The sequence below is a fragment of the Monodelphis domestica genome, chromosome 7, assembly GCF_027887165.1.
Source record: "Monodelphis domestica isolate mMonDom1 chromosome 7, mMonDom1.pri, whole genome shotgun sequence".
In the NCBI taxonomy this organism is placed as follows: Eukaryota; Metazoa; Chordata; class Mammalia; order Didelphimorphia; family Didelphidae; genus Monodelphis; species Monodelphis domestica.
Window position 1 is genome coordinate 105,014,758 of NC_077233.1, and position 18,588 is coordinate 105,033,345.

Genomic DNA, 18,588 nt, shown 5'->3' on the forward strand with positions numbered 1-18,588 from the left:
GAGCAACTAGAAAGTAATGATTTCATGAGAAATCAAGAAACAGCAAAACAATACCAAAAGAATTAAAAAACAGAAGAAAACATGAAATATCTTATTAAAAACAACTGACCTGGAAAATAGATCCAGTATACATTATTTATGAATTTTGGACTACCTGAAAGCCATGATCAAAAAATAAATAAATAAAGTTTGGGAAAACTGCCCAAATATCCTCGAGCAAGAAAATAAAGTTGAAATTGAAAAAATCCATAGATCATCTTCAGAAAGAAATCCTCAAATGACAACTTCTAGAAATATAATAGTTAAATTCAATAACCCCCAAGCCAAGGAGAAAATACTGCAAACAGACAGAAAGAAAGAATTCAAATACCATGGAGCTATAATCAGGATCACAGAGGACCTAGCAGATTCTGCATTAAAGGATCAGAAAGCATGGTATAAGTTATTCAGGAAGGCAAAAAATCTTTGTTTACAAACCAGAGGCATATATCCAGCAAAACTTAGTATATTCTTTCATGGGGGGGAAATGGAAATTCAATAAAGTAGAAGATTTCCAAGCATTCCTGAAGAATGAACCAAACCTAAAGGGAAAAAAAAATTGAAGTCCAAACATGAGACCAAAGAGAAGCACAGTAAGATAAATAAGAAAGAGAAAATTTAAGGGACTCATTAAGTTTTAAATGTTTGCATTTCTATATGAAAAGAGGATCTCTGTAATTCTCAAAATTACTCTCAGTTGTAGAACAGATAGAAGGAATATTCTTAGAAACAGGGTAGGGAAGTAAGCTGATTATGATGATATGATGTAAATGATGTTGTATGATGATGTGTATGTAAATTCAATTATATGAAATGATATGCATGTATTATATGATATGTATGTATATAATATGATATGTAAAAAATCAAGGGGTGAAAAATAGGGTTGCACTGAGAAAAAAAGAAGGGAGAGATAGAATGGGGTAAATTATATAACCCAAAAAGGCATGAAAAATCATTATGGAGAGGGGAGGATAAGGTTGGTGAATGAGCAATGCTTAAACTTTACCCTCATTAAAACTGTCTCAGAGAGGAAAAAACAATATATTCATTGGGGTATAGAATTCTATCTTGTCCTACAGAGAAGCAAAAGGGGGATAATACAAGGAAAGAGTGAGGTAATTAGTTTAAGGGGAATTGAGGGGGGTTGATAAAAAGTAAAACACTGATAAGGAGAAAGAGAGTGAAAGGGAATAGAACAGGATCAAAAGAGGAAAATAAGATGAAGGGCAACACACAGGTAGTAATCATACCTCTGAAGGTGAATGGAATGAAGTCCCCCATAAAATAGAAGTGGATAGCAAAGTAGGTTTGAATGTAATGGACTTTGCTACTAGTAACAATGAAATGTTCTAGGACATTCCTGAGAGACTTAGGAGAAGGGATGCTATCAACATTGAGAGAAAGAACTGTGGGAGCAGAAATGTAGAAGAAAAACATATGGCATCACTTGTTTATATGGGTACATGATTTGGGGTTTTGGTTTCAAAAGATTACTCTATTACAAAAATGAATAATATGGAAATAGGTATCAAGTTATAGCATTTGCAGTAGAATTGCTTGTCGGATATGGGAGAGGGGAGGGAAGAAGGGAGAGAGAAAATGTGTCTTGTAAAAAAAAGATTTGTCAGGGACAAGATTCAAACCAATCTCTCTCTGAGTTCTGAGTTAAGCTCTTTATTCTCTATATCCTGCTGCATCTCATGAAGGAAGGAGGCTTATTTTGCTTTTATATCCCCACTATGCTTAGCAAAGTGTCTCTATGTTAGTAGATCTAAAATAACATTTTAAAATTGAGTTGATTTTATTTTACCTCAATTCATTTGCCTCTGTACTGTATGATTTAATATTATTCATTTAAGGACTGATAGAAGGCCAAAACAAAGTAGCATAGTGGGAAGTACAGTGTACTTAGATTCAGTGAAGAAAATTTTGAATTCTAGCTCCAGTACATATTATTGCTATTGTTCAGTCATCTTTAATTTAGGACTGATTCTCTGTGACCATATTTAGGTTGTTAATTTTTGGGTTTTTTTCCAAAAATAGTGGTTACAATTTCCTTCTCCAGCTCTTTTTTATATATGAGGAAACTAAGGCAAACAGGCCATGAAGTTAGGAAATATCAGAGCTCAAATCTGAACCAAGGTCTTTCTGATTCCCAGCCCAATGCCCTATCCACTCTGCCACCTAAAGTACAGTATAATAGCTATTACCTAAAATCCATTTTCACTGGCTCTCAATTTCCTCTGCTATAAAATGGAAATAAAATACTAACACTTCCCACTTTACCAGTTTATTGTGAAGAATACTATAAACTTAAGGTGTTTTAGAAGTGTGTTATTTCTGTGATTATTAATCAGAACAGCAGTACCTGAGTATAGATGATTGAATTAGCTCTTTTCCACATATAACATCAATTTTTACCAGGCTTCTCTGAGAACAGTGCATCACTCCTATAGTGGCTCAATTTGGTTACTGCAGCATTGTAGACAGGGCATCCCTATTCATCTTTGAATTTGCAGGTAACAGCACCAATGTACCTACATGTCCCCAGGAACTCTTTTTTTATGTATAGGAAACATTCATTCTGGTGGTTGTTGCCATGTTTCTGGCAGCTTTAGTTCACTAGGGATTTCCACAATAATAACAAAGTGATTGAATTGACATCTCTGTAGTCAGGATGTCAGTATAACAAGATAAAGAAACCAAAAGAGTCCCGATATTATTGCCATTGATGGTCTCTTCTTTCATCTTTAAATTATGCTGCATGTCCTCCATCTAGGATCTGGGACCATAGTCACTGATTTGGCATCAGATCTTCTTATCCTTAGTCACTGGTGAATGACATCTTATTGGATTTCCACTTTTCCACTTACAATGTGGAATAGATAGTCAAAGATAAATTAGGAACATTAACTGTGATAAACCAATAAAAGTAGTATGCTTTCAAGGAGGGGAAGAATGAAGAGACATGATTGTTTCCTCCTCATTTAAATTCCTTCACTAGGCACTAATTCTGTCTCCAAATGATAGATTGTGTAAAGAATAGGAAGAAGGAAAAGCAAAAAAAGGCACCCACAAAAAGACTTAATGTATGTGAAGACGGATTAATTCTCCCCTGCCCATTTTTAGATTAAATCACCAGCAGGATAAACAGACTACTTATCCTTAAGTATGGGGAGGTCTGTGACCCATGTGTGAAATAGTGGATGAAGAATCAGAAACCCACTGACTCCTCCCCTGGTGAAGTCCTAAGAAAAGCTATAGCTGCAATGGGTCTATGTAAAGTGGAAGGAAGGCACAAGAAGTAATTAAAGTCTTTATAAAGTCCTTAAAAATGGCAGGAGGCAGGTGGGTAGCTCAGTGGATTGAGAACCAGGTGTAGAGACAGGAGGTCCTAGGTTTAAATCTGGCCTCAGACACTTCCTAGCTGTGTGACCCTGGCCAAGTCACTTAACCACCATTGCCTAGCCCTAACCACACTTCTGCCTTGGGACCAATACACAATACTGATTCTAATACATAAGATAAGGGTTTAAAAAGTGGCAAGAACTTCCTGTAATGAGCTCTTTCTCCTTGGAACTTGACCTTGAAGGAGTTCTGGCTCGCAACCTTGGACTTCTCTTCAATTTTTCCTTAGAACTACTATGTGGGTGAATGAAAAATGCTGATTCCTTTACCTGGCTTTTCTGGAGAGACTAGCCTCTGGAGAGGCCCTGTGTCTTAGAGGAGGACTCATGGTTAAAACCCTTGTTTAATTTACCTCTGGGTCCCGTTTGCTGGGGCCTCTGAAGCCCTCACTGGTTCGGACTAGGCTGGAGTAAATATCTACTTCCTCTCATTTCCTCACTTTTACACTTTCCTGCTCTTTTATAAATAAATTGCTATAAAGGCATTCTGACTTGAGTAATAATTTCTGGCAATCACATTTTTATATATGTAGTCCAATCTTTAATTTTTAACCCTTACATTCATCCAAAGAGATATAGTAAAATATTTTCTTTACACCTGCTAGAGATAGGAATGACTTGTTAAAGGTCTACAGAATATTGCCAGATTAGAGCAATAAGGAATATGTGGGATGATGATGGGTAGGAATCGGGAAATAAAACTCCAAAGTAGCTTTCCTAACTCTTTTTGTATATAGAATAGTTGTATCTCTGAATTGGAATGGAGATGTTTGCTCATTTTCACAGGTTGCTGGTGGGGAAGAAGGGTATTATCTATAACTTCCACTTCTGCTTCTTCAGAATTTTTTAACATAATTACTAGTTTAGAAGAATGAAAGTAATGGAGAATATTTTCCAAGTTAGGAAAGCTGTAGGACAGCTAGTTGATTTTTGGAAGAGTACTAGGTCTGAAGTAAGGAAGACTCACCTTCTTGAATTCAAATGTGATTTCAGATACTTGATAGCTGTGTGATCCTGGGCAAGTCACTTACCCCTGTTTGTCTTAGTTTCTTGTCTTTAAAATGAACTGTAGAAAAAAAAATGGCAAACCACACTAACATCTTTACCAAGAAAACCCAAATGGGGTCACAACCTATTGAGCATGACTTAAATAACTAAACACAAAAAGTTAACAAGAAGGATATAGTGAATCTTATCTATGTTTCCAGATGCTATAGGGCCCCTGGGCAAGATGAATGCTTACCTGTGAAGTTTTTGAGAAAAGAAGGGGATAACCTTTTTGACTGATTTTAGTGATGAAAGTAAAGGCAAGAACAAATAGCATTTGTAGGATTCTAGTCAACTGATATGGGAATAAATATTTCTAGGGATTTCTACTTCTTAAATTATTTGGCAAGAGCCAGAAGCTACTCCTGGGATATTCTTATTCTTATGTTTTTGTTTTTGTCTTTGTTTTTGCCTTAGGACTCTAGATATTAATAACTATAGATTCCCTGGCAGAAGAGGAATGGCATCCCAATATATAAGGATGTTAACAAGGAAAGACTACCCTCACTTATTTATGTAGCTATACATAACTGTGTATAAGCATATATCTATGCCACAACAAATAATATCAATACACTTGTATTTCTCATAGTGAGAAAAGATAACAATTGCAGTTATAAAACCTTGAGAAGTACCTTCCTATTACAATAGCCTGCTAAAAAGTCTTTGGTTTCTTCCATTTTCAATTAATTGTTTGGTTTTCCAGGGACACAAATATATTTATATCTCTTCATTTCTCTATAACTTATAATGGATTCCCACTGCCTACCAAATAAATACCACATGCCTTAGCCTGACATTTCAGGCCTTCTACAATCTGATTGTACTCTATGTATCTTGAATGATTCATATTCTTCCTTTTCTTGTGCTCTCTGCTCCAGGTAAACATGACTACTCAGTGCTCCCCAATCTAATTTGATGTTGTGGTTTTACTTTGATTCCTTTCTTGGAATTGTTCCTTTTATATGAAATATGTTTGGCCTTGTATCTCTGATTGGTAACAATTTCTCCCTCTTATAATACTATTAAGATCTTATATTCATTTATCTATATTAGTGATGGTGCTTCTATGGCACAGGTGCCGGAGATGGCATGCAGAGCTCTCTCTGTGGGCATGCAGCCACCTGCCCTCAATCATCCCCAGTTTGTTACTAGAAAGGCAGAGGGACTCAGGCAGAGCTGCTCCCCTTTTCCTCTCCACTGTGCCTGAGGACTTTTTTTTTACATCCCCTGCTCCTCTGCCCACCCACCCACCTGTGAGCACACAGGGCTCACAGGAGGAAGAGCTAGAGGAGAGCAGAGAGCTCAGGCCATTCTCTTCCCCTTCTCTGTACTTGCTGAGGACATTCCTCACTTCACCCACCCCTCTGTCTGGCAGCCCAATGGGAGTACTTCCTCCCTCCCCTGTGTGGGGGAAGGGGGAAGGGCACACCCAGCACTCAGAGGGGAGGGGGAAACTTGGTCTGAGGGATGGGGTATGGGTGGGGCACAGCACTCCATCTCTAAAAGGTTTGCCATCACTGATCTACATAATCTTTTAAGCTCTTACCAAATTCCCATTTGTTTTATATGTAACTGTGTTATTTGCTATATTATAGCTACTAGAATTCTAGAATTTTAGAGTTAGCAAAGACTTTGAAGACAATCTAATTCAATAGCTTCATTTTATTGTTGAAACAAATGAAGCCAAGAGATGTTAACTTCCTTGTGTTGTGTATTTAGAAGTGATATAATTGGGCCTAGGCCCCAGTTCTCCTGACATCTTGACTAGATTTGTTTTCATGCCACCATAATATCTGTCATTGGATATTTGTTTAATTGGTTTTTCTTTGTAATTTCTTTAATTGTAAACAAAACTCTTATTTAAGGAAAAGGACCATTTCCTACTTACTATTGTGTGAATTTAACATAAAAATGTAACTCCTTAAGTGCAGAAATACTTTGTCAGAACTTCAGCCAGTATGTCATGTGATTAGAGGGCCACAGGGTCACTGGGAATCCTGACTTCCAGAAGGTGCTAGAGAAAGTCTGCATGTGGTGGGTAACATGCCTGGAGGTCAGGACTCATGACCCTGACTTCCAATCAGAGAGACTCAGTAGGAATGATGTCATTGGCGTTATAAGTGCTAGAGTTTAGAGGTAGCAGGGCCTTTTAGGCAAGAGTGTTTTCCTAAACATAAGCTGGAACTTTCTCTCCTTGACCAGCATTTCCTCTTATCTTATATGGCCCTCTGCAGCATGTAGATGGCTGCACCTGACTTGCCATTGTTTTGACAGAGAACCTGGAGCTAAAGAAGCACCATGCAGTTTGGAGACATGTTTGTAAATTGAATGACCAAATGATATCTCTTTCCTTCACTTTTACCAATAATTTACCCATAAATTATAGTCATAATTTACTTTATAGTCCCCAAGATTAATTTTAATCATTGCTTCTTTGTATAATTCCCCATGTGCTCCTACTTTACTTTCATACATTTAACAGTTTTTATTGTTGTTAAAACTGGAAAATACTTGTATTTTTTCCAGATTGCATCTTAATTCAATTTTTAATAATCATTTTCTAACATTTTGCAATTCTCCAAATTGCAGCTTATATGAAATGGGTTGTACATGTGTTATCATAAAACCATTTAAATGGTTTTTAGACAAGACTGACTACAGCTTTCACATGGTCTCCAAGAAAATGTGTTAGTAAGTAGAGAATGTGGACATAATGCCATAACAGAGGAGATAAGACATTCATATGAACTTGGCTCCCAAGCAAATAAGAAGGTGGTCCAATAATCATGATAAAGGAATTAAAAAATCTTTAAAATTCTGAGAAAAATAAATAAAACAAGGCGGAGACCAGCTGATTTTTGATATTTTGATAATTTTGATAAGGGCAGCCAGAGAGTCTCCATTTCCAGAACTCCTATGATCTCTATAAAATTTGATTGGCTTTGGATAGCTCGATGAGAATTAATGAAATAACTATCAACTGAGAAGAACTACTAAGAAGTTTTATCTCTTTCCTTAGAACTCTCATATCACCCTATATCTCTATATTATTTATGCCTTTTTTGTATTTTAGTTTAGAGACTAATCAAGAAGTGTGTGAAAAATAAAACATGTAAAAGGTCCTTATTATATGCAAAACACCAAGAAGCATCATCTCTATTTTCTTTTCTTTTTTCCCAAATAAAGTAAAAAGTTTCCCACATTTTATAAAGAATTTTAAGCCTCTAATTCTTTCCTTTCTTCCCTTCTCCTCTGTTGATATGTTAAACATCCCCATATAGGTTTTACATGTGTGATCCTGTAAAACTTCTTTCCATATTAATCCTTTTGTGGAAGTAAATTACAACAACAAGATGTAACAAGTTTGCTTTGGTCTGGATTCAGAGTGCTCCATTAGTTATTTCTCTGGAAGCAGATGGCATTTTTTACCATGACTCCTTTGGTTTTGTTTTGGGTCATTTTATTGCTGGGAATAGCTGTTATTCAAAATTGTCCATTATAAAGTATTCCTGTCACAATGTACAACGTTGTCTTAGTTCTATTTACTTCATTCTGCTTCAGTTCTTGTCATTCCAGGTTTTTTCTGAGCTCTTCCTGCTAGTCATGTCTCATAACATGATACTATTCCATTACAATCATATCCCAAGCCATTCCCAATTGATGGTTAATCCCTCCATTTCCAGTTTTTTGCCCTCACAAAAAGAGCTGCTTTAAGTATTTTTGTACATATATGTCCTCCCCCTTTTTTTATTTCTATGGGCTACAAACCTAGCAACAGAATTGCTGGACTAAATGACATTGTTGTGCTCTAAATCTGGATCACTCTACAGAATGGATAAATCTATTCACAATTCCCCAACAGTACATTAGTGTCTCACTTTTCCAAAATTCCTCCAAGTTTTGTCATGTTCTTTTTCTGCCATAAGACTCAATCAAATGGGTGGTATTTCAAAGTTATTTTAATTTCCATTTCTCTAATTAATAAAAATTTAAAGCATTTTTGCATGATAGAGATGTATAATTGCATTTAGAAATGACTGTTCATATTCTTGGACCATTAATCATTCAGGGAATAACTTATATTCTCATTTGGCTCATTTCTCTGTTTTTGAAAAATGAGGTCTTTATTAGAGAGATTTTTAAATTCTTTTACACTATTATAATTATTATGTATTCATCTCTATCCTATTTACCTGTTGTGATCACCACATACCCTATTTTGCCCTCTTTTCTATCAGTCCCTTTCCCTTCTCTTATCCTCTTTCTCCTCCTCCTTTCTTATAAGTAAAGTAAATTTCTTTACCCAATTGTTTATATGTGTTCTTCCCTCAATGAACCAATCCTATTGAGGTTTATGTTCTCCCCTCCCCACTTCACCCATCTTCCCCTCCACTGTAAAAGCTCTTCCATACTTTTTATGTGAGATTATTGACCCCATTCTATTAATTCCTTCTTCCTTCTCCCAATGCATTCCTCCTTCTTATGCCTTAATTTTATCTTTTTAAATTATCATACCATTATATCCAACTCACACCCTTGCCCTCTTTCTATATATACTACTTCTAACTCTCCTAATAATGAAAAAGTTATTAGGAATTATGAGAATCATCTTCCCATGTAGGAATGTAAACAGTATAACCTCATCAAATATCTTTTGATTTCTCTTTCCTGTTTACCTTTTAATGCTTTTCTTGAGTCTTATATTTGAAGATAAAATTTTCCATTCAGTTCTGGTCTTTCCATCAACAATGTTTGAGAGTTCTTGAATTTGGCTATAATATTCCCTTTTGGGGATCTCTTTTAGGAGGTGATTGATGAATCCTTTCCATTTCTGTATTGTCCTCTACATCAGGGCAGTTATCCTTGATAATTTCTTAAAAGATCATGTCTGTTGTTGTTGTTTTTTTTTTGTGATCATGACTTTCAGATAGTCCAATAATTCTTAATTACCTCTCCTGAATTTGTTTTCGATGTCAGTTGTTTCTCTCATGAGATATTTCATATTTTCATCTATATTTTTTCTTTCCTTTTACTTTGTTTCTTGATATCTAATGGAGCCACTAGATTCAATTTGCCTGATTCTAATTCTTAAGGCATGATTTCTTTTGGGTGAACTTTTCTTCCTTCTTTTCCATTTGGCCAATTCTACAATTTAAAAAATTCTTTTCCTCAGTGAATATTATTTGTACCTCCTTTCCTAATTGGCTAATTTTGCTTTGTAATGATTATATTTCTTCAGTACATTTTTTTATATCTTTCCATTCCATCAATTCTGGTTTTTAAGTAGTTCTCCTCATAGGTATTTTTTCCTCTTTCACCAATTGACCTGTTCTTTTGTTTTTTAAAAAGACATAAATTTCTTCAGTATTTTTGAGCTTCTTTAACAATCTCTTGATTCTTTTTTCTTTGTTTTCTCAAATTTTCTTCTACCCCTTATTTGATTTCTAAAATCCTTTTTGAGGTCCTCCACTAATTCTTTTTCAGATAGGAATCAATTCATATTTTTCTTGTAGTTTTTGTATTCAGCAGTATAGACTTTATTGTCTTTTGAGTTTGTGTTTTGGTTTTCTCTGTCATCAAAATAATTTTCTATATTAGTTTTATTCTGCTCTTCTCCCAGTCTTTTTCTTTGTTTACAACAACAACAACAACAATAACAACAACAACAACAACAAGATGTTCATGTTGAGTTCTATACCCATGGTGAAAGAACAATTTTCCAAGCTTTAATTTCTTTTTGCAGCTGTCTTCAGAGCCAGTTCTGGGAATCTATAAGTTTTCAGTCCTTCCAAGGTGGTTTGATGTAAAGAGAGGTGTTTAATAGTCTCCCAGGCCTATACTCTGAACTCTGAGTAACCATAAGAACTCTTTTCCAACTTGGAATTGTGACCAAGGTCCCAGGCTCCCCTGTGCTATCATAAGCTCGATTATGAAATACCACTCTTTTTCATACTGAGACAATGACCGAGACTTGTAATTGTGAGTGAAAAATCCCCTACCCCTTTATATGAGGATTATATTTTAATGTTAGTAGTAGTTTTGAGTTAATCATAATTATAATTATAGGATAGTAAAATAATTTTAGCACAAGTGATGATTTTAGTAGGCCTTTTGAAATTATTTTAGTATAGGTTTTTAAGTAAAATAACTGCTTGAATATAGTTAATCATTATTACCATAGGCCTCAGTTTTAACCTTAGCCTTAAACTTACTATATCATGCACCCTCAGCAATTATGGTCATGAACTTGTGACTGGATCTTAATTAGCAAAGAGGTTTTTGCTTCAGTTAGAAGCCTGGTGACATCCCTTCACCTTTGTATATACCCTAGTATACATCATTAGGCTTTTGTCCTGCTTGGGGGCCTGGCACCTCCTCCTGTGAAAGAGGCTGGCACTAAAGAAAAAGTGCCAGGCTGAAGAGTGTGTGGAATGGATCACCTCAACAGAGGAGGGGCCTCAAGGGATTGGAATCTGGAGGAGAAGATTCTGGCTGGGAAATGAGTTGGTCTCTCTCAGTCTAGAGAAGCTGAAGAGAGAAGGTTGAATAGGACTTTCTCCTTAGGTTTACCCACTTTTCTTGCTTGTGCCTGGAAATCCTTCCCCCCAACATTTCCAAATTAAAAAAAAAAAACCTATTGAAGAGAAACCTGAGAAAGGCATTTTGAATCTCTGTCAGACATTACCTCAGCTCCTGTTGCCCTGGGTCTGAACTATGGCCAAGGAGCCAAACCCTGCGTGAGTCAACCTGACTTCCTCTCGCGGGGCTTAGGCTGCCAAAGCCTGAATTCCCCCCAAACTCAAATAGGGAGGGAAAAGGGTTTAGATAGAGACAGGGACCCCCTTTCCCCATATTTCTATCTACAGTAGTCGACCAGCAACTACTGCATAAAAGGGAAATCTAAAGGAATATGATTTTGAGGAGGAGAACAGAATCCGAAGAGAGGGTGAACAAACTGAGAGACACACACAGATCAGATGCTGGGAGGAACAGCACAGTCAGATTCCTGTTATCTTCCTTTGTAGGGTTCACAGTGAAGAAAGATAAAAATAGCCAGAATATGTGGAATCAGGTGTGAAGTTAGCAACCAGTAGAAGATAAAGTACCGCTGACAGAATTGGGATATAAAACTCCAAGTGCAGATTACACTGGCTTGCGGTCAGGTGAGAAGGGAAGAAAAGAAAAAAGAAAGATCTTTAGAGAGTACAATGGAGCTCCATAGCAGGAGAGATCCATATGGCCAGCAGGCAGGTTAGAGAGAGGAGAGAAAAGAAAGGAAGAGAGGCAGGACCGTGCTGTTCCTCTCTTTTTATTAAGGTAATGAGATAAGAGGTATGTAACGCATATGCAACAGCACATAGTGGATTTACATTGGCTTGACATATCAAAGACATATAAGATAGGGATGTGGTAAATTCAGCCCGCTCTTTTCAAACTCCCAGAACAAGGACCGCATGGCCTGCTCATAAATCATGCATTGAAATGCTGTCTGACTAGGCCAGAGCTGAGCCCTCTATGGCTCAGGCCCAGAGATTCTTCTGGCCTCTGAACTGTCTCATTAACTGCTATGACCAAGTATAATATAATATCAATACATCAACCACATTTTCCAGATGTATATGCCTGGAATCCTACATTATCCCATGCTTTACTGCCAGATATTCCTTTGTATTACCCTGATTAAGTTGACATTACAATAGTTATCTTTTTCCCCAAGCTGTGAATCAAGTGCGAGTAAACCAATAAAGGGGAGACCCTTTGGTCTCAAGTAGTGGAGGGGGGACAAGAGGGACAAGAGAAAATCTGGGATAGCATCCATAGTTAAGGAGGGAAGGCAGAAGGCGAAAAATCTTCAAAACCTCCCTCTCCTCTCTCTGAGCCAATCCTAAACATCAGCTGCACCCTATGAACCCCACTTTGAAAAGGAAGGTTCTCCAGTCTTTTTCTCTCTCTCAATACTGAAAGACTGAACCCTCAATTCCACTCCTTACCTTGCTCGTCTTGGTATACATCATCTTTGATATCATCAGGCCTAGAAAATAGGGTTCAGGCTCCCCTGCTTTCCCCTTGTCTATCAAGTGACTTTCAAGTCATCACCAAGTAACTTCTTCTATCAATAAGTAGTAATTCCTGATTACTTCAACTAATCCACATTTCTCTATTTTTATCACTGTCTTGTATTATTTCATATGCTGTGATATTATTAGGTTATAAAAGAAGTCCTCTCACAAGACTTGGGGTCTTTAAGTCTTGACCAAAAGTCTGGCTTTATTGTGAGACTAGCCCTCTTACAATAAACCTATTTCTTTTTGGCATAGAGGCTCGGTTTCTCTTATTTGTGTTCTTGTGGTTAGAAATTATGCAACACAACTGGAATTTAGATATGGGCAGTATGAGAAAATTCTTATACCCAGAGCTCGCAAAAGGCCAAGGGACTCCTGAAATCTCCCTTATATTTCTTATTTACACCTTGTTTGTTCTTTGATTTAATTGATTTACTTAATGCATAATTCAGGCAAGCTTCACTCATGCATAAATGAGGAAACTGAGTCCAGGAAAAAGAAGGTTTTCTTTTTACCCCCAAAGGTCATATATTGGCACTCAAGCCTAGAGTTTAGGTCTTTTGGTTCTCATTCAATACTCTGTATAGTATGCTATTAGGCTAGGTCACCCAGCAAAAATATTTCCTGGGCCAGGAAAAGATGGAGAGTTGGATGTTAAAGATGTTGTTGAAGATGATGATGATTTTGATATTGATGATGATATCATTGATGATGATGTTGTTGATGATTTTGCTGCCAATGATGATGATGATGTTGTTGATAATGATATTGTTGATGACTTTGATTATGCTGTTGATTCTGATGGTGATGATGATATTGATGTTGGTGATGTTGTTGATGTCATTGGCGATGACTTTAATGATGATGATGACATTGATGATGTTGATGATATTGATGTTGTTGAAGATGTTGAAGACTTTGATGTTGTTGTTGATGACATTGACCACAGCACCTGTTCCTTCCCCCTCCTCTCCCTCTGTGGGCAGCCTCCCTGATTTGATGAGCCCCTGCTAGGTTCTTGCCCTAGCCTGGCTGTGTGTCCACAGGCCTCATTCCTCCTCATGGTGAATGCACATCTGAGCCCTAACTTCCCTCTTCTCCACCCCAAAGATGGAGGCGGGGAATTGAATTCCAGGTGCCAAAGCTACAAGCCTCAGTCCTCCAGTCAGTGTTCTGTCCACTGAGACCTCCTTCCTGCCAACGAGATTGTCCCCATCCCACAGGTTTGGATAGAAAATAGTTCTTCCTTTGTAGCCTTCCTGTGCCCCCAGGTCCTGTTACTCAGTTTACTTCAGTTACTCAGATTACTTCAAGCAAATTGGCATTATAAAGACCAATAAGAAGACAGGGCAGCCTATGATCAACTTGTATACAGACAGGGAGACAGGAAAGCTAAAAGGAGAGGCTACGGTATCGTTTGATAATCCCCCTTCTGCCAAGGCAGCCATTGATTGGTTTGATGGGAAAGAATTTTCTGGAAACCCTATTAAAGTCTCCTTTGCCACTCAAAGAGCAGACTTCAACAGAGGAGGTGGCAATGGCCGTGTTGTTCATGGACGTGGAGGACCCATGAGCCATGGAGGCTTTGGAGGTGGAGGCAGTGGTGGTGGCAGCCGTGGCGGATTCCCCAGTGGAGGGGGTGGTGGTGGAGGCCAGCAGAGAGCTGGAGACTGGAAATGTCCTAATCCCACATGTGAGAACATGAACTTTTCTTGGAGGAATGAGTGTAACCACTGTAAGGCACCTAAGCCTGATGGACCTGGAGGGGGACCTGGAGGCTCTCATATGGGGGATAATTTTGGAGATGATCAGAGAGGTGGCAGAGGTGGCTATGACCAAGGCAGAGGCGGGGACGGTGGGGAATTCCGAGGGGGCCGGGGTGGAAGAGACAGAGGTGGCTTTGGACCTGGCAAGATGGACTCGAGGGGTGAACACAGACAAGACAGACGGGAGAGGCTGTATTAGCCTGACTCGGGCATCTCTGGACCACCTTCCCTTCCAGACCCTACTGTTCCCTTTATTTTGTAACTTTCCTGCCCGCCTTCCTATCCTTGTTTTGTGTCGGACTTTGTAATTGTAACCATACTCCCAGCTCCCATTAAATGCCATTGTTTTAGTTATCAAAAAAAAAAATAAATGCCAATAAATATATATTTCCCCATATATATACACCAATATATACACCAATAAAAAAGGGGGCACATCAATGAATTGAGTAGACAACAAAAATACTAGAAAAGTAATCAATTTAAACCCATCACTTAGAAATCCTAAAAAAAAAAGGAGAACCTAATAAAATTGAAAACAAGAAACAAGAAAACTATACCTAATGAATATTATTGCAAATTTAAAAAAAAATACTAGCAAGAGTTGTTGATTAAAGATTGAAACAGGATGTCTTATATGGACATGGTTGTTATAGCAGATTTTTTCTATCAGAACTCAATTGAGGGAAGAATAAGCTTATTTACTTTTCTTAGCCATTTCAGGTTTACAAAGTATCTTAATACATTGTCTGTGAGAATCTTGCCCATGCCTATCTGCATAGAGGATATCATGGCTTGAGATCAGTGCATATTTGGCAATATAATAGATAAGTTATTCATCAATTATATTTCTATCTTTCTATATATCCAGCAGAATTCCTTTTCTAGTTCTTCTTGTTTTTGATGATATTCTTCTATATCACTTAAATATAATTCACTAAAAATAATGTTATAGCTTTCCTCCAGTCAACATGTTTTACCACTAACTTTGGATCACCTATAAACATTGTTGTTGTTGTCATTTTCCTTTTCAATGCATTAAGACAAAAGCAAAATCAGGAAAGAGTTATTCCAAAATCAAATTCTTTTACCTTGAATTTAATTGGAAGAAAGGTTTTGTATTTGGTAAAATTACCTTGATAAAAGTGCAGGCCATATAAAGGTCAAACTGCAGTTACAATGTGAATGAAATACTATTTGACACAACTTTGATCTTTAGCTTTTTTTATGGTTTGAGGACCTTTAATTTTTACTTAAATAAATCACTTTGGCATAGAAGATGGATCTTTCCCAAAGGTTGTTCAAATCACAGAAATGGTATAACAAGGCTGACTCTGAACTGTAATTGTATGATTAATGCATTGAACAGCCTTGTTCTTTTGTTGTACATTCATCCGTTTTATTGTAAGTATTCTCTGAAGATCAATTCTCTGTATGAAGCAAAGTGAAAATGCCAATGAGAAAAATGTTTAAAATAATAAGGAAATCACAAGACAAGAATTCATTCCTATACAAACAATCCTTCCTTATCTCCCACACTCTCACCGATGAGCTAAAATTTCTGCATAAAATAATTTAAAGATACCAGGTCATTTTGGCATCACGGAAAGATTCAGGAGACTGAAATTTGAGCATTGACTCAATTAGGTACTTGTTGTATGACATGAATAAGTCACTTAAACACTCTGATACTCTGTTTCCTTATGAACAAAGTAAATCTATCTACTCTACCTCCCCCATGGGGATTTTGAAATAATCAAATGAGAAGATGGATGTGAAATCTCTTTATGGACCTCAAAACACTATATGTATAACACACAGTGTGTGGTATGTGTATGCATGCTTGTGTGTGTGTGTGGGGGGGTCTGTGTGTGTAAAGTGATCTTACTCGGAGAAAATATCTGATAACAGAAACCATCACTTGAAATACTTCTGGAAGCTATGATATTGTATTTTCAGTTTTCAGTATTTTTATAATACCTCATTTTTAAAGACAGTACTATCAGGTTTTTTTTTTTTCAAAACTAGAGTAGAAAAATAACTAACAACTAAGAAGTCTAGAGTTTTCCAAAGGATATATTTAACAATTTTGGACACAAAATTTATTAGTTACAGACTTTTCTCCTCTAGAAGAACTTGTAGAAATCTTTTTTGGGTCTTTTGGGTTTTCTGAGAATGTCTTCAAGGGCTTTCTAGATCAACTGCTCTGAATGAAATATGAAGGCATCCCATTGATTTATGAATTCATAGAGATTGCTTTTTTCACTTAAATGATGGATTCATATCATTATTTAAGTGTATGTAGACACAGACTTGAGAACTGTGTAAATAGTGAACATACAAAGCCCAAAATACAGACATCTATAAGCCAGATCATATACCACTTGTCCTTAGGAGTTCTCAAGAACGCACGGAGCTTGTACATATTCTAAAAACTAATAAAACCTGGGAAGATTTACATAAGCTGATGGAGAATTAAGTGAGCAGAATCAGGAGAATAGTGTGCAATAGCAATAGTGTATGATCAAATATCAAAGAATTAGCTACTGTCATCAATATAATGATTTAAGACAATTTAAAAAATGTATGATGAAAACGATAAACATCTCTGGTAAAATAACTGACATGGTATTATTACAGGATGATGCAACCATTTTTAAAATTCATTTTTCTTTTCTTTTGGGGGGAGGGGATTCTGCATTTTCTTTTGCAACATGGCTAAAACAAAAATGTTTTGCATTTTTTTTGCTTTCACATGGAAGAGGAAAGAGGAGAGTAGAAGATAACTGAAAAGTTAAAAATGTTTTTAAAGAAAGTTAAACAGTTCCACATGGAATTCAGAAAACATTTAAAATAAAGACTAGTAAATTTCACTTTTAAATTTCAAATTAATATCACAAAATCAAGCAAAACAAGATATATTATTTATGCCTTGATTCATTGCTATGTATTTTTGATAGAACAGATAATTTCTGAGACACTAAAATAAATCACCTGCAAATTATATTCTTTAACAACTAGTTTATTGGTTTTTGAAATAAATGAGCACTGACATTTTAAAATTTAACATTATGGGGAGTCAAGATGGTGGCTTAGAAGCAGCAAAACTTCAGATCTCCACAGAACCCTTCTTCACCAATCAAAAACACAATGCTTCAATGGGACTGAAAACCAAATCTAACAACAGGACAAAACTAGGATATCCTTGTGCTGGAATCAACTTAAAAAGTACACCCCCTCCCCAAAGCCTGAATTCTAGAACACTGAGGTTTAAGGGAAAGAAAGAAGGACCCTTCCCTCATATACAGTGCTGAGTCTCCAGCAGTGGCTGGAATCTCTGGGCTGGCAAGGGCACTAGTCCATAGGGAGTACCTTGCTGGCACAGCTGTGCCAGTGGGGAGGCAGCTGGAGGAAAAGCACAGAGAAGGAAGCCTAGTCACAGCCAAGATACTTCATCTTACTCTTGGGAGGTTTTGGCCTCAGGGCACGTTCAACTTTGCAGATCAACTCTGCCTTTGCTCAATCTTATCAATAGGGCAGATAAGAAGCCTTCAGAGGGTAGAGAAGCTCAAACTCCAACAACCCTGCCCTACAGACTGATCTGAGAGCCTTGCTAACTAAGCTCCAAGGGCAAAAGGCTGCAACCAATACAGTCTTCAATCTTGATAACAGGGTGGGAAGCCCAGCTCTTTTTCAGCTTCTGCTGCCAACTGGGGAAGATCTGAAATAATGGCTTATTAATATAGTAGATAATATACATTCAAAGAAGTGCCAAAGTACCCAAAATTCAAAATACCCCAGCTAATTAAAATAGCAAATAAACTTACTATTATATTTAATCTAATATGCTTCATGACCAAAAAAATCCTATGAACTGATGGATATTTGTCACAATTTTTACAGATGTAGCAATTCTTTCAACCTTGGCAAATATATTTTTAAACAAAGTAAAAGTTATTTGGGTCTAGAACATCACCAAGAAATCTAGACTGTTCTGGTGGCAGTAAATTAAACTGAAGAGTTATGCAAAAGCTCTCTTTGGATTCCTGCTTCATAGAAACACCTTGGTAGGAACATTTCTTTGTTTGTCTACCTTTAATACAACACTATTTATAATGTAAATATAAAAAAATCATCCATTCAGAAACCACCAGTTAATTAAAATTATTTCTGAAGACCCCTTAGAATTACCATTTAAATTCTTAGCTCATTTAATTCTTCAAAGGTTGTTAGCCAGGTTGAGTACATCCATCATCTATG

At 36.8% G+C, this 18,588-nt stretch overlaps 1 protein-coding gene across 1 annotated transcript in view; it reads left to right on the top strand.

The window, feature by feature from the left end:
• Positions 1-14,678, top strand: part of LOC103094424 (RNA-binding protein FUS-like) — an 81,598-nt gene extending 66,920 nt beyond the window's left edge. The window contains exon 2 of the mRNA XM_056806279.1: positions 13,817-14,678. Within this exon, the coding sequence (XP_056662257.1) occupies positions 13,817-14,527 (711 nt within the window). The 3' untranslated portion in view covers positions 14,528-14,678. The remainder of the gene's footprint in view (positions 1-13,816) is intronic.
• The last annotated feature ends 3,910 nt before the right edge of the window (positions 14,679-18,588 follow it).